Here is a 22,108-nt window from a genome sequence, read left to right as displayed (position 1 = left end):
TTTGACACTTAAGCATGCCACAGATAGCAAACTTTCATCGAATGTTTCTATCTAAACCAGGGAATCAATAAATTATAATCTCCCACTCAACATACACTAACAACAGCCATATACAGCACTAATTTAGATAGAAACATAGCCTCTAAATCATGATTTCCAAAAGACTAATTTATACAGCACTTCGCTTTTTTCTACACAATAAGTCATCTATCAAAACAACTTTCTTAAGCATTCAAGACCAAAGAGCTTCTCCATCTTTTCAAGACTCCATCAGCATGTAAACATAATCATCATCATCTTCAAATGCATCACTTTTATTATGAACGCTGATTCTCATAAATGTGCTTGAATGGATGCCTAAAATTTTGAATTTTTGGGCTCCATCAAAACCTAAGAGGAAAGAATATTCGTAACACCCCTTTACAAAATCTCTCAACTTCTTGCTTGCCTTGAGTTGATCCAAGGAATGGTGAGAAGGGGGAGCCTTCCCTTTAAGGTAGGAGAGACTCTGTCTCAGACGTTGTGGCTAATCATCCTATTTTGCGACTGGATTTTACCCAAAACTGTCGGTTGCAAAATATCCACCCAACACCTTCCCTACTTGAATCCTCTGGAGTAGATGTATGGTTATCCATCTTCCTCACTATCCTTACCCTTTGTATGATTTGTTGGGAACTGGAATACATGAATATGTATTTCTGTAATATATTAATAAATATGTATGTCTGTAAATATATTAACATATATGATGTTACAAAGTTGTGGAAGTTGAGATGGTTGAGCTTCCACGTGAATCTTCACCTAAGAGTTACAATGCATGACATTAGCTGTAAAGGTCTAATCTAGATCATGTGGTTTTACCCTACACCATATAATACACAACCCTAAGATATAAAACAAAAAGGAATCCTTGGAGTGATTTGGGAGGGTCCACTCGGTAAGGATGAAAGTGGTAAGATTGTCTATATTTTGTTTTGTGAGTGAACCTTAATCATGTGATCTATAGGTTGGAATCTTGGCAATGTTGACGATGGAGATGGCATAAGGTTTGTGTATGCTTGGATGGTGCTACATCTAACTTGCCTAGGTTACCTTGGACCATTGGAAACATGCGTGGGGGAGCTAGATTGATACGGATTGATGTCGTTGGAAGCAATAGGTACTCGTTAATATGAGTTTTATACCACTACAATATGCATAATCAAATACTCAATGTTTCGAGATGAAATATCAAACACTCAACTCTCTCTTGATATAAGGTCATCTCTCATGCTAAGCTTGCAAAGTAAGATCACAAAATAACTTGAAGGTTCTTTCAATTGTGGACACTGGTTCAGTGAAATAATTGATTTTCTAGGAATCACTTAGGAGACTTACCTTATTCAATCAATGGATAACTACTTGCACTTCTAAAGATTAGCTTCACAATGTGCAATGAAAATATAGTTTGTTATCTTCCAACTTTCCTCTTCAATTGAACTTCTATTGTTACTTCTATTTCTAATTATGAATGCTAAGAATCATGGATAAACTTGGAGTCTACTAGATGTAGCTTGATCAATGACTCCACCCAACTAGTGCAAGGAATGCTCAATGTAATGAGCTTTGCTCAAATTGATCACAAATTACCCTAATTTTCTACTGGTAATAAATGGTTACAAGATGCGCAATGAATATAATCCTTCCTTTCACCTGTTAATGCACTAAGAGAAAAGGATGCATCTACAACCAAGACATCTTTACAAGATCTGAATACAAACTAATATCAAATCCAAACTCTGGTATCATATATATAAATAAATGCTTAATTCTGATAAAGACTGACACCTACAGTAGTAGCATATAATATGCATGAATAAACAAGAGAAACCTGGTTTTTGAAGTCGCTTTGAGTCTCTATTGACAATGCAATCAATATCTCGAGGTATTATGGTATTATGCCCTAATAACAAGATAATACAGTGTTCCTGCAACAAGCTCCTGTAGCAAATGCCCTACTTATTCTTCCTCTTCACACCTGGCCCATGGCCACAAATTCGGCACAATGAAGTGACTGTAATACCATCTCCAATCGGCAATAATTCAGGTGATGTTTCACACCCTCAAAATTGCTATCATTGGGAGTTTTCGTTCCCAAAGACAAATTGATTATCTGCAGGCCCTTGGCTCCACAAATACATAGGCAAATGTCAATAACAAATCCGGATGCCTTCCCATGAGGCTCTCTCCTCTATTTATATTATTCCTGCCCCCCCCACCTTCTAGAAGAATTATAAGTGTAATCTTATCGCACTATTCTGGAAGCTTCCTCCTTTCCAACAACAGATGAGCTGTGCTTCTTGACGATTCCCTAATATTAAATTAAATATAAAGTCATCTCTTTTAATTTTTAAATTATTTAATGACTTTATAAGAAATCAATTTAATTATTTCCACTTAGCCTTCAAAGGACGAAAGGCTAAGAAATCTATTGAGAGGCTAAAGAGATGGGGACATTACACTCAAATAGTTTTCACATTAATATTTTCTCTTCAATCCCATTAGATGGATGCAAACTAAAGGTTGAACATCAATTGAAGTCAAGTACTTTCATTGGCTAACCACACAAGACGCGCTTACAATCAGCAAGAGGCTAGTGGCCCAATTTTGTTCGAGTCAAGAAAGTAAACATTCACAATTACTTTCATTCAACTAAACTACTTCAACATGAAAATAAATCTACTCCCAATAAAAGATTGAGGAAACTATGCCATACTTAAAAACAGCATTACGTAATCCCCTATGAAGACTAATAGTGAATTATTAATCACTTTGATAGCATTATAGCAACAATTTGATCAAGTCTCTCCCCTAGCTAGCCTGCTCTAATCTAAATATAATACAATCTTTTAGGCTAATGAATTTATAAATGAGAAGGCCTTGGCCTTTTATAGATGTTCAAATACAATGAAGGGCCAAGATCGATTGAAGACCAAGGGGTAGGATTCATCCCTACAAAGCCTAATCAGGGTTGACAAATTATCAGCCAATTACATGAGAGCACCGAATTACATGAGAGCACCGATTTATAGGCCATTGAGAAAATGATGAAGCCTTTGATGGCCAATGAGAAAATAGGACTCTTGGGATGATTTGGTTGATTGTTCTTTAATTTGGAAATCTCTAATTTGAGAAGACAACAGGTGTCACCTCATCATCCTCAAAGAGATAATTTTCTTGATACTCAACATGTGTAATTTTTTATTTACTCTTCCGAAGCTGTCAACTCCTTGAGGATGATTGTGATGGTTCATATTCCCAAATTGCTTCATCTTTTGAGTCTTCTCATGGCCCGACTTGAATTTTCCCTTGAACTTGTAAACTTGGTTTTAATTCGATGGCAATTGTGATCTTGATCTTGATCTTCAAATTCCTTGATGATGTCTTCATCTGGTTCGGTCTTTCAAGGCAAGCTTGGATTCTTTCTTGATCTTGATTTGAATTTTCTTTGACAATCTTGATATGAATTCTCCTTCTCACCGAGTCCTTGAGCATGAGCCTTCCTTCCTGTCTATCCAGTTGCAGTTTTTGAAATCATGTGCATCTCCTCTTGCCCGACATCTCCTTGAACAATTTCTTCTGCAAACAAGAGGGGAAAAATGCATCAAGCCTACAAAATTGATAAGAAGACATAAAGAAAATCTGAAAGTTTGTGTGATAGTCAAAACCAAACCAAGGAGGTAAAGTTATTTTCTCAAGTTTAAGATCTTTCCCAATTGCAAATTTCGAAATAAAAATCATATGGAAATCTGGAAACATAAAGCAAATTTCTAAGACATCAGGCCCAGATTTCAACTTTTATTTTTCCTCCTTTATCCCTGATTTTGGTAAAATGATATTGTTATTACAATCTGAAATAAAATCCCTAAAAGTGGATCTTTCAATGAATTTTGTGTTACAGCATCATAATGATTTTGTAATTAACTTGTTACCTTCAGCACACCTTGAAGCAATTCAGAGCCTGACTAAAGGAACGATTCACCACCCTTTTCCTGCTGAATTCATAGCTGCCAAATAAAATTGCTGCCTTCACAAAGACCAGGACCGCTGCCACATTGAAAGATTTGCTGTTGATTCTGAGTGAATTTGCTGCCTGAGGTTTCAAATTTTCTGCCCTTTATGTGCAGAGCCAAAATCAATGTGTTATCTAAGTCAAGCCTTGAGATCATCTAAGTCGAGCCTTGTGGATGTTAAAAATTCATTTATCTACATCTATTTATCTATCATAGGCGACTTAGGGGGGCCAAGGGGCATGAACTCCTAGAGAGCCGACCTTGGCCTTTTGGGTGGATAAAATTTGCCTTCTTTTTCCTCTAGCAGTGACTTGAAGAAAAGCCCCAAAAGGTTTTCAAATTTAAAATTCAGAGCCGCCTATATTTGGAGGATAACTTTGGGAGGAATTCCACCAAGTTTTTTTTAGCCTTTTAAGTTGGATTTTGTTTTCAATGGAAGGCATCAATCACCTTTTAAACATTAAACTATCCCCATGATCAATTAATGAGCAAAGTTCTGCATTACAAAGGGGGTGGAACTTTCAATTTTAATTCTTTAAATGAATCTCAAGGATGGAATTCCTCTAATCAGAAGAATTCCGCCAATTGTTTAGCTTTGTGCTTTTCCAATTTCAACTTGCAAATTTTGTTACCTTAACATTTTTTTACTACAACCTTGTGTTTGACTACAATTTTACTATATTGCCATGATACGGTCCTCTTAATGTATTTTCTTCCTTTCACAACATCTGATCATAGAATTCAATCCAGATTTGATTGCAATAACCCCAACCGGTTATAACTTCATCAAACAACAAATTCTTTTATAATTCAGTTGTTTGACATTTTGTCAAACACTTTCCAAGCAAGCTTTGATGCCATTGTAATGAGCCTTGCTAGCTCTCAAACAATCTGTGCCAAAGAAATGATTTCTAAATGATTTATTTTTTGTTTTTGTTTTTGAGGTTTTGCCATTTATGATACAATATAGCAGAAAAATAAAAGATATTACAATAATAATTTCAACTCAAATATTTGGATATTACATAGGGAATATACAACTGAAAATTGCAGATTTTAATATCAACTTAGATACTAAGTATTTTCACAAAACACCAACAACCTAGTTGATAAAATATCCCCTATTATCTAAATCAACAATACGCAAAAAAATTAGAAGTTACAATCCATGAACGTAGAGGTAAGACATGCCTTGAAACCCTTTGAAATGAAGTCTAGCAGTAGTGAAAGAATTCTCCAACAAACAAATGCAACTGCAGATATATAAAACATTGTTCCCAAAGTGCAGATAGAAAATAACGTCTAGCAGCAAATGTAAATGGGTGCTCAACCAACTCCAAATTAACCAGCGACCAACCGCTTCTCAACAACAGTAATAATAGGATAAGAAGACGCCAACTTCCGAATTACCAACACCACAATATCTCCCAACCACAGTGTATACAACAATGGAGATAAAGAACAATTCTTAGAAAACTAATTCACAATATCTCAGTTGTGAATTACAATGAACTTCTCTAGAACAAACCCTTATACTTCAGCAAGGGCATAGAAAAATCAGACTTTAGAAACGTCACAAATACAACAAAACAAAATAAGATAATCAAATAATCAAATCCTTTTCTCATCAAATGTCTTCATATTTATAATCTCCAAATGACACCAATTTCCCAAAAGAACTCCACTTAAGAAGCTTAGTCTACAGAACATTAAATATAATAAAGTGCCATTAATATAATTAATTAATTGCTTTTGGCTCCAAAAAATGATCTTTTTCACCATAACTTAAAATTCTAACATGCAAGGCCATTGTTTCTTGTTCCCACAATTTAAAACTTTTCATCCCGGTTCCAATGAGTTATGATACTGAGGTGACCAGCAAACAACATCAACAAAGATAGCAACCTCAGCGTATTTAGATGAATAATAATAATAATTCACCTGTCCTGTGAAAACAACTGAAGAAGTATCAAAATTGAAATCTTACAATACCAAAGTTATCCTGATGATGAAAGACGATAAATGAACCTGACAAGGTGACTTATTATAAATAGATGCTCCCCCCAAGATTCTTGGAGCCCAAACCGGAAGCCCAACATAAAAATTGAGAGTATCACCCAACTCCTCTAACTCAACTGAGCTCATCGGAACCAACAGTTTGACTTACTATAAATAGTAAGTCCCTCAAATGGAGCCAAAACACACCCTAGGCTGCTGAAAAGCCTATAACCCCACAACTAAGACCTTCAAATCCCACTAACAACTCATGAGGGTCACGATGGTGAACTGACCAAGCCAACTGTAGGAATTTTCTATAAATGGGGACATTACAGTTCTCCCTCCCTAAGATTGCTTGTCCCCAAGCAATCCTAGAACAAATGAACATCACAGTCCACTTGGATCCCAAGGGTAGGACTGTGTACTATCCCTGTAGTGTACAAGCAACTCCTGTAGCATCAACACCCAAATAACTGATATGAATGACAGAGTCACCTAGAAATTGATCGTAGACACTGATGGTGATAACAACCCATCGGAACTCAATCCAACTGAAATACCAACTCTGTCCACACCTAAGTCCCCATCAAATTGATACTCACACTCAATTGCATTGTGGAGATGGTAACAACCATAAGTAACTAAAACACTACCACCAACTCCAACCAGTCTCGAGTGTGTAGATATTGCAAGGGGTCTAACTTGTTTCTGTCAATCCCATCTGCAAAAGATGGTGCTAACACATCCCATAATGGATATTATGAAACTGGAGCTAACCCACATCGACGTGAAACTAAGTCCTCTACTTGTGGGTCAAAAGAAAAGTGATGAGCACTCCTCATAGTGTAATGCCGATAAAAACTCCCAATCTCTGTCAAGGTCTCATCATCATCAAATTAGGAATCAAAAGACGAATCCAATCTCTGACTCTAAACTAATGGTCGGGAAGGATCTTGGACAACCCTCTCAGCAAACCCAACCTCGAAATCCCTGTGGGAAGCATAGTAGACAAAGTCTCTACAATCTTTCCCACCAACCTCTAAATAGCACGAGAGCCTCGGATGAGAGTACCCTCAGACACCCTATATGAATCCTCCTGCACATCCGAACTCTCCAGAAGATACTCCATGAAAGACTTTGTGCAGTAGAAATTATATCTGGAAGCATCAACTTGCTCCCTCGTGACCCACAAATGATCTCTCTGAAAATGTGGCACTGCCAACTATCCAATCCTATTAGCTGTATGAGATGAAGAAATAGATTCGCTTACAGTAAAAGACAACAAATCAACATGAGAGCTTGACTCTACTGATACTCTCACCTCATCCTACCTACTGCACCCATATCCTGGATGGATGTGTCTTTCACATCATCATGTCTCTCATCGCCAACTGTGGAAGCAAACTCGCCAACAACCACAATATGTAACAGTACAGAGTCTAGGGCTGGTGTCGACTGTACCCACTCTAACTCCATGGCAACCTCATCCAACTATGACTGTGATTCTTGAAGAGCCAACTAAGTATACTGAAGAGAGTCCATAATCACCTCAAGCTCCTGGGTGAGCTCAACCACCTCCTCCTCTTTTCCTAACGTCTCATAGTAGGTGCTACCCCACTCCAGAAGGTAATCCTTGTCAGCAACCAACTGAGAGTAACTATGCTTCAAAATCCTGATAGCCTCTTGAAGCGCATGAACTTCTACTAGGGAAAAACTACTATCACTATGCTCATCTGACATAGGAGCACCCCAACCCAATGTAGCTAGCATCTGACGGATAGCATCGTAAGCTCAAAAGCTAAAGAAATGTCACTGTCACTCACCTTTAGCTGACAAGTCACATGATGCCTCTGTAACCCCCGACTCCTATGCAAGCTCTTTGTTTCATTGATTGCACTGTGATAGGAAACTAAATTAAAACTGCCCACCACAAGATTGCTCATACGTGTTCTATCATCCTCGCGCAACTCTATATTTGTGATACAACCACTATGTACCTATGTACCTCAACAAACTCCTCATTCGAATAAATGGAAGCCCTCGCAATATCAATCTCCTTGCCTGTCTCAGCTTCCACCTCAAGAGTAAGATCCTATAAAAATCGATCTTGGGACCCATCCAAAAACTCCCCAGAGTCATCACCCAATATTTGACAAGGGGTGTCATACCCAATACAACTCATATCCAAAAACTCCTTGCAGTCATCACTCAATATCTGACAAGGGGTGTCATACCCAATACAACTCATAGCATTATCAAACAAATCATCAGAGGTGTCCATACTATTTGCATCCCTACCACCTGATAAAGCTTCAACTGTCGTCACCTGCCCCTGCACACATGGCTCTATGCCAGGTTGTGAATCAATAACGCGAGAGCATAAACCCACATCTACTGACTTCGTTGTAACATCCAAATCACCAACATCACAGCTAGGTGACTCCATACATGCATCAGTCCCACCCGAGGGAGTAGGTGCCTCCTGCATTGGAGCAACTCTATGATAGCTCACATACAAAACTCCAATAATAATCCTATCCTCGAGAAAGCCTGAAGCCTTTGTATTAACAACTGCATCAGTTGTCTCTGCACCAATTGCAACAACTCTAGGAGCCTCAACCTGCTGAAGCTCAGTGCTGGTATCCTCCATTGCCACTGACACAACCACATGTCCCTGTGAAATAAGTCTAGCATCAACACTGTGGATAGGACTAGCAGGTGCCGTACTAAATATAGGTACATCTGCATCATGGACACCTGTTGGGGAAAACTCAAGCCTCCTTTTCGCCGACCTTCTAAAGGCATAAACCATATACCTTGTTACCCTCTCAACTATCTCTGGCTTTGACAAGCTCTTCACCATCCTTTGGTTGATGAAGCGTAAGTTTCTCCATACTCTCCTGCAAAGCATCCATTTTCATGGTAACTTCCTCATTACTGCACCGACTTTTAGAACTGTTAGTCCTCTTATGTTTGTCCATGGTTAGAAAATGCTAGAGTGTTGGCGATGCCTTTGTAACCCTTGACTCCTATGCAAGCTCTCTGTTTCACTAACTGCACTGTGATAGGAAACTAAATTAGAACTGCCCACCACAAGATTGCTCATACGTGTGCTATCATCCTCGCACAACTCTACATTTGCGATACAACCACTATGTACCTCAACAAACTCCTCATCCGAATAAATGGAAGCCCTCGTAGTATCAATCTCCTCGCCTGTCTTAGCTTCCACCTCAAGAGTAAGATCCTGTAAAAATCGATCCTGGGACCCATCAAAAAACTCCTCAGAGTCATCACCCAATATTTGACAAGGGGTGTCACACCCAATACAACTCATATCCAAAAACTCCTTGGATTCATCACCCAATATCTGACAAGGGGTGTCATACCCAATACAACTCATAGCATCATCAAACAAATCATCAGAGGTGTTCATACTATTTGCATCCCCACCACTTGATAGAGCTTCAACTGTCGTCACCTACTCCTACACACATGGCTCTATGCTAGGTTGTGAATCAATAACACTAGATCATGCACCCACATCTATTGACTCTGTTGTAACATTCAAATCACCAACATCACAGCTAGGTGACTCCATACATGCATCAGTCCCACCCGAGGAAGCAACTGCCTCCTGCACTGGAGCAACTCTAGGATAGCTCACATACAAATCTCCAATAATAATCCTGTCCTCGAGAGAGCCTGAAACATCTGTAGTAACAACTGCATTAGTTGTCTCTGCATCGATTGCAACAACTCTAGGAGCCTCAACCTGTTGAAGCTCAGTGCCGCTATCCTCCACTGCCACTGACGCAACCAGATGTCCTTGTGAAATAAGTCTAGCATCAACACCGTGGATAGGACTAGCATGTGTCGTACTAAATATAGGTACATCTGCATCATGGACACTTGTTGGGGAAAACTCAAGCCTCCTCGCCGACCTTCTAAAGGCAGAAACCATATACCTTGGTACCCTCTCAACTATCTCTGGCTTTGACAAGCTCTCCACCATCCTTTGGTTGATGAAGCTTAACTTTCTCCATACTTTCCTGCAAAGCATTCATTTTTGTGCTAACTTTCTCATTATTGCATTGACTTTTAGAACTGGTAGCCCTCCTTTGTCTATCCATGGCTAGAAAATGCTAGAGTGTTGGTCGCTCCAAAAGCAACAACGAATCTGAAATAAAATAACTTTCCCACCCCACAAGATGGCAAGAAACCGCTCTAATACCATTGCAATAATCCCAACCGGTTATAACTTCGTCAAACAACAAATTCTTTTATAATTCAGTTGTTTGACATTTCGTCAAACACTTTGCAAGCCAGCTTTGATACCACTGTAATGAGCCCTACTAACTCTCAAACAATCTATGTCAAAGAAATGATTTTTTTTTTTGTTTTTTGTTTTTGAGGCTTCGCAATTTATGATACAACAATATAGCAGAAAAATAGAAGATATTACAATAATAATTTCAATTCAAATATTTGGATATTACATAGGGAATATACAGTTGAAAATTTTAGATTTTAATATCAACTTAGATAGTGAGTATTTTCACAAAATACCAACAACCCAGTTCATAAAATATCCCCTATTATCTAAATCAACAATACTCAACAATACTCAGAAAAATTAGAAGTTACAATCCATGAACTTACAAGTAAGAGATGCCTTGAAACTCTTTGAAATGAAGTCTAGCAGCAGCAAAAGAATTCTCTAACAAACAAATGCAATTGCAGATATATATGTTAGTGTAGTTTTTTATTTTTCCTATATTGCTAGGTTTTTCCTACACTTTTAATAATCTCTTTTAGGTTAATAAAGCATCTCTTATTAGGTGAATGGTTGTGAGGTGTCACCTTCTTACATGTGAGCATCCATTAGCTATCTTGGGAAGATACTTTGCTACCTTTAGTCCAATAGATGGTTGCTCCTCATTGGTTGGTGTTGCCACCTCCTCTCTCTTCCTAGCCTATATAAGCATGCTACCTGGCTTGTATTTGCATCTCTTGTTTTTGCATCCTTTTAATGCTATTTTGCTTCTAGCATTTGCATTTCTCTCTTGGAGACTAACTCTGTGTTGCTATTTTGATTTTGTATCATTTGCATTCATAGTTTAGATATTTATTCTTTGCACTAGTTTTCTGGGTTATTAATCTTTTCAGATTCTAACATGGTATCAGAGCTTTTCTATGTGCAAGAGTAGATTTTAGTTTCTTTATTTGAGAGATTCGTGGGGGGCTAATAAATCTTATTGTAGTTTTTTGAAAAACGAAGTATGCTTTTCTCTTGCATCTTTGGATGATCTTGAGAATCAAAAACGTTTTTAATTTCTGGGGTTTCAATCTCAAATTTGACAACCAACATGCATATTTGAAGTTTTCAATCAGTATTGCATGTTCCAGCATGCCATTGATGGACTTAGGAAGCTAATTCAACATTTGCATGCCATTTTTTGGTTGCTAGGGTCGTTTCTTGGTTTTTGGAACCATTATTTATTGTTAAAGGCGTCTAACTTACACTACAGCTACATCTTCTATACATTAGTAAGAAAAACGCTTTTTGAGTTTTGTTCACAGCCTCGAAAATTCATCTGGGTATTTTTTAGTTTTTGCATGCAATCTACATATTTTGCAGAATTGGGCGCGGAAAGATACAGCCGTACCCCTCTCCTTTGGCAGTCGCAGATTTGAATGCAATTTTCAAATGCTTCGTTCTTGTTCATACGGACTCCAATTCCAATGATTCTTGTTATGACCTTGGCTATTTTTTTGTGCTCTATCCACTAGTGGAGTTGTTTTTTGATTTTCATGCATAAATTTTTCACAAATTGCAGATTCTTGGCCGTAACTGTGCACAGTTCTCGTTTTGGAAACTTTGGAGGATCATAACTTTCTCATAGACTTCGTATCGAGGCGATTCTTTTTTTGAAAGTGCATGATTTATCGAGTAGATCACAATGGTGCTATTTGTTCCCTTGATTATTGTGCCTAAGTTTCACTTTCAACATATGCTCTTCATGAGGGTTTGTAATGCATTGAAATCAAGACCACTAAGTAATTCTTTTTAGTGGTAGTTGTAAATGCACTAAAATAAAGTGCCAAATCATATTTCTTTTGGGGGGGTTCTTTGATTGAGTAAAAAAGGGGGGGGGGGCATTATCGTGGCTGGGTTCTCTTCTTTTTAGCATTTCTTTATCATGGATCAAACAAATATGCCCATCCTAACTCCATACAATTACTTTGAGTGGAAATCACGCATGACAATTCACTTAAGGAAAGCTGGATTAAATAGGATAACTATGGGACTTGAAATTGAACCTGATAAAGATGAAGATAAGCCTAAGTGGTTTAACAAATGTGATGAGACATATGGAACATTGTGTTTGTCTGTTTCTCCTGACTTGCTATTTCACATTGAGTCTTTGGATACACCAAATGAAATATGGACAAGATTCAATGACGGGTCATATGTTGGAAAATGAATTAATTAGTTTAAGTCCAGGCAATTTCAACACAATCCAAGATTTCTTCACCAAATTGAAATCACTAAGGCTGCAGTTAAAACAATGTGGAATTGAAAAGAAAGATGAACGACTGATTCTTAGTATTGTCTCTAAGCTAAGTTCAAAATATTGTGTTTGTCTCTACCTTCTATGCTACTAAGGGTGCACTTGGTACTCAATTCACCATGTCATCTCTAGATGATTTTGCTATCAATCTCACTCGAGAACAGGACAAGCGAATCCAGATGGGCACTCTTAAGTCCTCTAAGTCACATGCCTTAGCTGCCAACCAAGGCACAAAAGAACAAAAAGGAAAAAGCAGTAACAACAATAGTAAGGATGAGAAACAAAATAATAGTGAGGAAAAGAAGGATCAGATACCAATTGCTTCAAAAGCAACTATTGATACCTCATCCTCTAAGGGTGATAAGCCTAAGAAAGAAAAGGTTAAATGTGCCTATTGTAAAAGACCCGGTCATGATGAACATAAATGTTTGAAGAAACAAATTGATCACTTGACATACATTCTTGAGAAGAATAATATTAGTGTACCTGAGTCTATCAAAGAAAGTTCTAATGAAGGGTCTAACAAGGCAAAAGAAAACAACAATGGGAAAGGAAAGGGCAAGGATCTTGTTGCAATTGCTTCTTCACCATCCACTTGGGTTCTTGATTCGGGTGCTCCGCACCACATGGCTTCATCTAAGGAAGAACTTGCATCCTTGGAGCCATGTACTATGCCTTCTATTTTGATGGGTGATAACACTCCTGTTGAAGTGTGTGGGAGAGGGTCTGTTGATGTGGGGGATGGCACATTCCATGATGTTCTTTGTGTACCCTCATTATCAACTAATCTCCTATCAATATACTAGATCACTCACATAGGTTTAGGCAAGCGAGTTGAGTTCACTCCTGATTCAGTGGAGATACGTGAGTTGCATAGTGATTCTGTAGTTGCAGTTGGGAGAGCAGATCATCAATCACGACTCTATCTGTTTTCTCACTTTGTTCCTAATCCTCCTCCATCTGTTTTGCTCACTCACTCTAATGATGTGAGTAAATTATGGCATGAGCGGTTTGGCCATCTTAACTTCCGCTATTTGCATCAGCTCAACCAGCAGAGCATGGTTACAGGGTTGCCTTCGGTTCAATTCTCAGGAGGTGTTTGCCAAGGTTGCATTCTTGATAAGCATCCTAAGGAAAAGTTTGACAAAAGTAAGGCATGGAGAGCTTCACAGATAGTAGAGTTAGCTCACAGTGATTTGGCTGGTCCATTTCAACATCCTTCTTTCAGCAGGGCCTGATATGTCGTCACATTCATTGATGACCTTTCTTGATATACATGGGTGTACTTTCTCAAATAGAAGTCAGAGGTATTTGATCATTTTCAAGACTTAAAATTTTTTGTAGAAAAGCACTCTGGGAAAGTCATCAAGGTTTTGCGCACAGACAATGGTGGTGAGTATGTCAACCATCGGTTTGAAAGATTTTGCACTTCAGAGGGGATTGATTTACAGCATTCAGTTCCATACAATCCTTAACAAAATGGTGTTGCAGAATGGAAGAATAGATCCTTGAAGGAAATGGCAAATTGTATGATTCACTCTAGATCTCTTGCACCACAGTATTGGGCATAAGCCATTAATTGTGCTTGTTATATCCAGAACCGTGTTCCTCACCGAGCCTTGAATGGAGTTACTCCTTTTGAAGCTTGGAGCGGTCGAAAACCATCAGTTAAGCACTTTTGAGTTTTTGGCTCCCCTGCATGGGCCCACATTCCTACAGAGAAACGTAAGGCCTTGGATCCACAAAGCAGACCTTGCATATTTGTAGGTTATCCTGATGGTGTGAAGGGTTATCGGTTGCTCCACCCTACTACACATGAGTTATTCGTTGAGAGGAGTGTTCAGTTTGAGGAGGGATCTTCAAGCTCGCTTTCTATCACTTCTCCAACTCCTTCTACCTTGACATTAGAGTCACTTGGAATACATGACAGATCCTCAGATGAGTCAGATTCACCTGAACAGTCTTCTATCTCTACTTTTGATGCAGAAAGTGATTCAGAGAACTCACCTCCTTCTTCTCCTAGTCATCATTCAGAGGTTAATGATTCCCCCCCAAATTCTCCATCTTCCTGTCCACTTTGGGCTAGATAGACCTTGCAGTCTGCAGGTGATTGGGTTGGGGATCCATCAGACACTAGGCGAACTTGTTCACAATTCCAGGATGCTCCACATGTCTTCATTGCTACTGGCTCAGATCCACAGTCCTTTCATGAGGCTTCTGGTATTCCTGAGTGGGATACAACTATGCAGGAAGAATATAGTTCCTTGATGAGGAACCACACTTGGGATCTTGTCCCTCTTCCTAAAGGAAGAAAACTTGTTCGATGTAAGTGGATCTATCGGACAAAATTTGCAGCAGATGGGTCAGTTGACAAACACAAGGCTCGCTTGGTCACCAAAGGATTCTCCCAAGTTCCTGGGATTGACTACACAGTAGGTATTGAGCTTGATTTGGTGGGCTACACAGATTTAGATTGGGCAGGTGATTTTGAGAATCGCAAGTCTACTTCAGGGTATAGCTTCTCAGTTGGGTCAGGTCCTGTTTGTTGGTCGAGCAAAAAGCAGTCTGCTATTGCTCTGTCTTCTACAGAGGCTAAGTATCGGGGGGCTTTAAATGCCGCCACTGAGGCCATTTGGGTTCAACATCTTCTCACTGAGTTTGGTATCTAGATTAGACGGCCATCAGTCATATTTTGTGACAACTAGAGTGCCATTCAGATGTCACGGAATCTGGTTCATCATTAGCGGACCAAACACATAGAGGTCCACATGCACTACATCCGAGAGCTCATCCATGGTCATGTCATTGACCTTCGCTATTGTTCGACTTCTGAGCAAGTTGCTGATATCTTCACCAAACCCTTCACTGAGAGCAAGTTCCTTCATTTGCGAGCTTTGCTGGGGGTGCGGGATGCTTCATCTTTGGGGGGGCCTCTTCCTCTCACTCTTAGTCCTGACTTTTTTTTGGGGGTCTCTTTTCTCTCTCGTTTGGGAAATCTTATGTACATGGGTACCTCATCAGGCTTGACTTGCCGGGACCCATTTCTACATCCACCTAAGCTTCGCTTATGGGAGGGTGTTAGTGTAGTTTTTTATTTTTCTTGTATTGCTAGGTTTTTCCTACACTTTTAATAATCTCGCTTAGGTTAATAAAGCATGTCTTATTAGGTGACTGGTTGTGAGGTGTCACCTTCCTACATGTGAGCATCCATTAGCTATTTTGGGAAGATACTTTGCTATCTTTAGTCTGATAGATGGTTGCTCCTCATTGGTTGGTGTTGCCACCTCCTCTCTCTTCCTAGCCTATATAAGCATGCTACCTGGCTTGTATTTGCATCTCTTGTTTTTGCATCCTCTTAATGCTATTTTGCTTCTAGCATTTGCATTTTTCTCTTGGAGAGAACTCTGTCTTGCTATTTTGATTTTGTATCATTTGCATTCATAGTTTAGATATTTATTCTTTGCACTAGTTTTCTATCTGCACTTTGGGAGCAACGTTTAGATATAAAACGCCGCTCCCAAAGTGCAGATAGAAAATAACACCTAGCAGCAAACATAAATGGGTGCTCAACCAACTCCAAATTAACCAGCACCCAACCGCTTCTCAACAACAATAATAACAGTATGAGGAGATGCCAAATTCCAAATTTCCAACACATTATCTCCCAACCGCAATGTATACAACAATGGAGATAAAGAACAATTCTAAAAAAACTAATGCACAATACCTCAGTTGTGAATTACAATGAACTTCTCAAAAACAAACCTGTATACTTCAGCAAGGGCATAGAAAAATCAGACTTTAGGAACATCACAAAGATGACAAAGCAAAATAAGATAATCAAATAATCGGATCCTTTTCTCATCAAATGTCCTCATATTTATAATTTCCAAATGACACTAGTTTCCCAAAAAAACTCCACTTAAGAAGCTTACTCTACACAACATTAAATATAATAAAGTGCCATTAATATAATTTATTAATTGCTTTTGGCTCTTGAAAATGACTTTTGCACCATAACTTAAAATTTTGACACGCAAGGCCATTGTTTCTTGTTCCCACAATTTAAAACTTTTTGCCCCGGTTCCAACGAGCTATGATACTGAGGTGACCAACAAACAACACCAACAAAAATAGCAACCTCAGCGTATTTAGATGAATAATAATAATTCACCCGTCTTGTGAAAACAACTGAAAAAGCATCATAATCGAAATCTTACAACACCAAAGTGATCCTAATGATGAAAGACGATGAATGAACTTGACAGGGTGACTTACTATGAATAGATGCTCCAACCAAGATTCTTGGAGCCCAAACCAGAAGCTCGACTTAAAAACTGAGAGCATCATCCAAGTCCTCTAACTCAATTGAGCTCATCAGAACCAATAGTTTGACTCACTATAATTAGTAAGTCCCTCAAATGGAGCCAAAACACACCTTAGGCTGCTAAAAAGCCTATAACCCCACTGAGACCCTCAAATTCCACTGTCAGCTCACGAGGGCCGCGATGGTGAATTGACCAAGCCAACTGCAGGAACCTGCTAAAAATGAGGACATTACATTGACCATATTGCAAGGGCAGAATTTTCAAAATCTAAGGAGTTCATGGATGGAATTTTGACCCTGTTTTGCAGTTGTAACTTGTTTCAAAAAAATTGTTTCCAACCCCAACACTTTGCCCATTTAGTTCTCTTAACTCTATTCTCCTCTCTGAAACTTCAAATAGCATCAAAAAGTGAAGACTTTAAGCTGTGCAGAGATTCCAGAAATAGAGGAATTTCCTTAGCGGAATTCCTCGTGTCAGAGTTGGCGGAATTCCTCTAATTCTGACCAGAACTCCAGCATTCATCAAAACTTTTTCTTTCTAACATGAAAACTCTCCCAAGTTAGCCCCTTCATCACCTTGACTCTCGATTTACGCTAAGGCACTTTAGTTACTATCAAAATTAAGGCCATCTTGTTGGACGGAAATTCTTAAAGTTGAGGAATGTCCTTGGTTAGAGGAATTCCGTCCAGAATACTTGATACTAAAAACTTTCCTCAAGCTTTCAAGTTCTTCGAACGTCACCCATGTCTTTCAAATTTGATCCTTTCCCAAACCCAAGGACTTAAACTTTATCAAGTTTTCTAGTCTTTGTGAAGGCAGAGATTCCTGAAATCATAGTTCAAAGGCTCAGACTTGGCAAGCCCAAAATTTTCAACTTGACAAAAACTCAGCAACTTTGAAAGTACTAAATATTAAAATTTCTTAAAGAAGCATTCTCTTTGTAAATTCCAATTACAAAATGTATTAAATTAGAAATTGACATCTCCATAGAGAATGCGTAGTTTTATAGCTCTAGCAACATGTGAAAAGTGCAGCTTGACCAACATTTTACCTGCATTTACATTTTTATCTACGTTTTTTTTACATCTAAAAAAAATGTGAGAGTTAAATTTGTTAGTACTCATCCAGCAAAACAGTTGCAAGTACTAAGCAATTCAGAAAGTACTCGCAAAATTTGCAAACAATGCCTGATATAGAGGAATTTCCGTGGTGGAATTCCTCAACTCAGAGGAACTCTGACCAGAATTCTACATGCTCACAATCCTACTCCTCTTTACTTAGACTTTGCCATTTTTTTGGTTTCAAGTTTTTGCCTAATGCCTTAGCTGGAAACAAGATCTTGAATTGGACTTGAATGGATCCTCTTTTCATGCAGTCAATATGATGTCTGATTTAGCCTTTGGTTATCACTCTCTCAATCCGATCATCCATCCTCTTCATGACATCAAGGCTTCCTCAGCTAAACTCTAAGGCTTACTGATTTAAAACTTTACCCCTCCAACTAGGGCTTGCACTCTTTCCTTGCTATCTTAGACAACCTGCAAAACTGACTCACCAAACCCAAACTACAGGAGTGGAAGGGCAAAAAGAAGGGGTACAAATTGTCCCCGATTTATAATGGGGTGATGGTGTGAAAATATCACAACAGGACCTCTGAAGTTTTTTTGGCAGCACATCATAAAACTGGAGTTGGCCTTACCCAGGCCATGAGAATGGGCTTGGAAGTATGGCTGGACTTATATTTGGAGAATCCACTTGAATAAAAGAACGGTAGTCAGGGAATCAAGATTAGTATCAGGATGCTGCACCGTAACAGTAATACTTAATGGAAAGTCTCTTTGCTTTATTTTTCTGTTCTTCAAGGATTTACTCTGTGAGAGTCTGAAGGCTTGTATGCTTCGGTAGTTAGAAATAGAAATGATTACAAATCTAGTTTCAGAAACATTGCAATTATAGCTTGTATTTTGAAAGACACAAAGTGAAATTAGAACCCTATTATGTTTTTTTGTTTAAAATGTTTATTTTATTTATGATATATGATTTATGATTTATGATCTGGGCATTCTCAGCAGTCATGGTACTTATAAAGGGGAAATACACCTGATTTTGGTTCACTACTTTCATGTTGAGATTTGTCTATAATGACAAGTTGTCTAATTTGCCTCTTTTTGATTGAATTTACAGATGAACTCAATTTCACCAAAGGCCTTTGCCTCAGCCGTTAATGACATAAGATCAGTAGTAAGCTTGAATGATAGGATGGCAGGATCTGCACCGGGTAACGGTTCCAGAGCAGCTGTTGGGGAGGATCTGGTTGCTATGACAAAGTGTCGACAGCAAGCAAGGAATCTGGTGTCACAAGAGGACAGTGGTACTTCAAAGAAAACTGTCCGTTGTATGAGTTCTATGCCTGTGAGTACTGTATCGTCAGGAGGGAGTGTAATCAATAGTCTTCAGCAGCATAATAATCAGGAGTCGCCAGAAATGGAATCAACGGCAACTTCTAGAATCAAGAGGCCCAGAATGAAGGTAAGTTAAAGAGACGTGGGAACATTCTTTGTATTTTTTCCATATCCTAAAGTTAGCCTGAAGCTGTATTGTACGTGTCAGTTTGGTGTTACTTCTATTCCCCCAAATTAATTTTTCAGTTTCTGGAAATGATCTTCTAAATTCTCGAGTGTCATTTAGAAATATCAAGTTTTAAGTCCTCTAAATTATTTAGATAAGATAAAATTATTAATGTCCTACAAATGACCACTAAATGGGTCAAAGGGACTGCCAAAATTACAAGAAGGGACCAGCTCACAGCAAGGGCACCAAATGGTGCCTGAGGAAATAAAGCAGAAGAAACCAGAAAAAAACTATGACCACAGCCAAACAAGGAAGACAAGCAAGAACAACAGCCAAATTTTTGTAGAGAGCTTCTGAAATAAACTGTGTTATTTGTTTCATGCATCAACATTTGAGATCATCCTCCATGAAGCCATGATCCATCATCAGGATGATAAACATTGGAAAATGAATCAAAACAATGGAAAAAGTTTCATGCTAATGATTTATTTGCCAGTATTTCTCATCCTAATGTCGGGTCACGGACTATGATCTGAAATGCTACCAAAAAGAAAATTAATGGAGCCTTTTCTCAGAAGCACTCCAAACAAATGTCTCCAAATTATAGATGTATTATGTGCTTTATCACGCTTCTTGTGTTATGCTTTCCTGACCCATACAACCCTTCTAGACTTTTGCAATCACTAAAAGTTTAAAACAATTGGAGGCTGAAACTTGTTGCTGTTGCATGCTTACAACACGTCTGCAAGTGTATACTTGTGTTATGCTTTCCTGTCCCATACAGCCCTTCTAGACTTTTGCAATCACTAAAAGTTTAAAACAATTGGAGGCTGAAACTTGTTGCTGGTGCATGCTTACAACACGCGTGCAAGTGTATGCTTGAAGCTTCGTTTTAATCAGCAGTGCTGCACCCATCCTATTGTAGTATATTCATGTTTAATTATCATTTTGGTTCATGGTCTATGCTTAACTGGTGTTATGTTAATGGAGTGGATGACCTAGTCTAGTCTCTAATAGAGAGGCAATGCATTTGAGGAAATGCGCAAATATGCACACAAGTGAAATACCTTACTGAAGAATACTTCTTGAATTTTGTATTTTTCTATAAATAATAATAATGATGGAGAGAATATTTTCATGCTAGGTCTGGCTTTAATTTCAGAAATTATATATTAAACTAGAAAACACCGTATTTAGTATGCATGAACTAATATTGCACGAATTGGTCCTGTCTCATGTGGCTTTTCTTTTTATTCTTATTTTTCCAGATGAGCCATGCCCTGCAAGATGAATTACGAGAAATAAATCAACAGTTGATAGATACTGTAGCCAATGTAAGTGAAGATGACAACGATGCAGCTGCAGCTGCAGCTGCTGCTGAAGGGAAAGATGGAATCGTTGTAAAGTGTTCCTATAATGCAATAGCTTTGAGTCCAAACATGAAGTCACGCTATAGATCATCTTTGATGGTGTGTTCAGCTTCTTGTTATTGAGTTTTTTTTATTATCGTGCTTTGGAAGCACAAAATTAGTTTATTATACTTTTGTTACCTTGAATATCAGTTTTTACTATAAGACATTCTTTGGAAATTGAATGTCTGTAGAATTTTTTCATACAATTTTGGCCCATACTTTCTGATGTGGCGAAAGTTCTTATTATTTTTTGTGTTGGGAATGCAATCTTAGTTTATAACAAGCTATAGATCTTGACACTTTTTTTTCTATTCTATGTTTTGTGTGATGACAGACACCCATTTCACCATTACGTCTGCTTATTCCAGCAAATTATCCAAATTGTTCTCCTGTGCTTTTAGACAAGGCTCCAGTTGAATCATTGTGAGTGGGTAGTAATTGAAAGGCTTTGTAAGTTTTAGCTGTGTACTTGCTAACTTTTTGGCTCTTGTATTCTTATGGTTAGCTATACTGATCTAATAATGTTTATTTCCTGACAGTAATGAGTATGAGGACCTATCTTCTCGAGCAAAAGCAAAGTTCCATACAGCTGTACGGACTCTCCCACAACCAATGTCATTAATGTTATTGGCAAAAACCTGGGACAGCTGTGCTCGGAGTACAGTAGCCGAATATGCACATCAGAGTGGCGGAGGGAGTTTCAGCTCAAGGTTTGGTACATGGGAGAATTGTGCAAGTGCTTAAATTTATTGTATTCTGGTGATATGGCTTTGCATAATTTTTATCTTAATCGTCTACATGTGACACGTTGTATGCCTTACGTATTGCTCAGTTTCCAAAAGTGCCTCCTTTGATGTTATGTTTAGGGTATAAAAGAGCATGGAAAAAATGAACCATTGTGACGATAATAGTTTTAGTGAAGTGTGAAAAAATACATCAAACTTGTGTTTTCTGGGTCAATCCTATTTACATATGGTGTCCATTAAAGCAGTTAGTTGGCTGGCTGGTAAAAATGATCTCAGCAACCGTAGTTAGTACCACACCACTTTAATTTTGAGCAAACAGAATCACATAATAGGCAATCATGACAGAACTCAGATATCAAGCCTAATTTTAACAGGAAAACACAACAAAGAACTCAAATACAACAAATTTGCATATGGAAAATTGTT

General features: G+C 38.3%; 1 protein-coding gene across 2 annotated transcripts in view; it reads left to right on the top strand.

Annotated features, from left to right (window-relative positions):
• The window catches only part of NRB4 (mediator of RNA polymerase II transcription subunit 15a-like protein), a 139,625-nt gene extending 117,729 nt beyond the window's left edge, over positions 1 to 21,896 (top strand). For both annotated transcript variants that reach the window (XM_089811543.1, XM_089811542.1), the window contains exons 8-11: positions 19,138 to 19,482; positions 20,793 to 20,993; positions 21,271 to 21,359; positions 21,476 to 21,896. In XM_089811543.1, coding sequence (XP_089667669.1) covers positions 19,138 to 19,482; positions 20,793 to 20,993; positions 21,271 to 21,359; positions 21,476 to 21,680 — 840 coding nt within the window. In that variant the 3' untranslated portion in view covers positions 21,681 to 21,896. The remainder of the gene's footprint in view (positions 1 to 19,137; positions 19,483 to 20,792; positions 20,994 to 21,270; positions 21,360 to 21,475) is intronic.
• The last annotated feature ends 212 nt before the right edge of the window (positions 21,897 to 22,108 follow it).

This window comes from Cupressus sempervirens, chromosome 11 (assembly GCF_028749045.1).
Source record: "Cupressus sempervirens isolate cs-2001-9-10 chromosome 11, ASM2874904v1, whole genome shotgun sequence".
Taxonomy (NCBI): domain Eukaryota; kingdom Viridiplantae; phylum Streptophyta; class Pinopsida; order Cupressales; family Cupressaceae; genus Cupressus; species Cupressus sempervirens.
The sequence above is the reverse complement of the archived record's forward strand: the minus strand, read 5'-3'. Positions and strand labels throughout refer to the sequence as shown.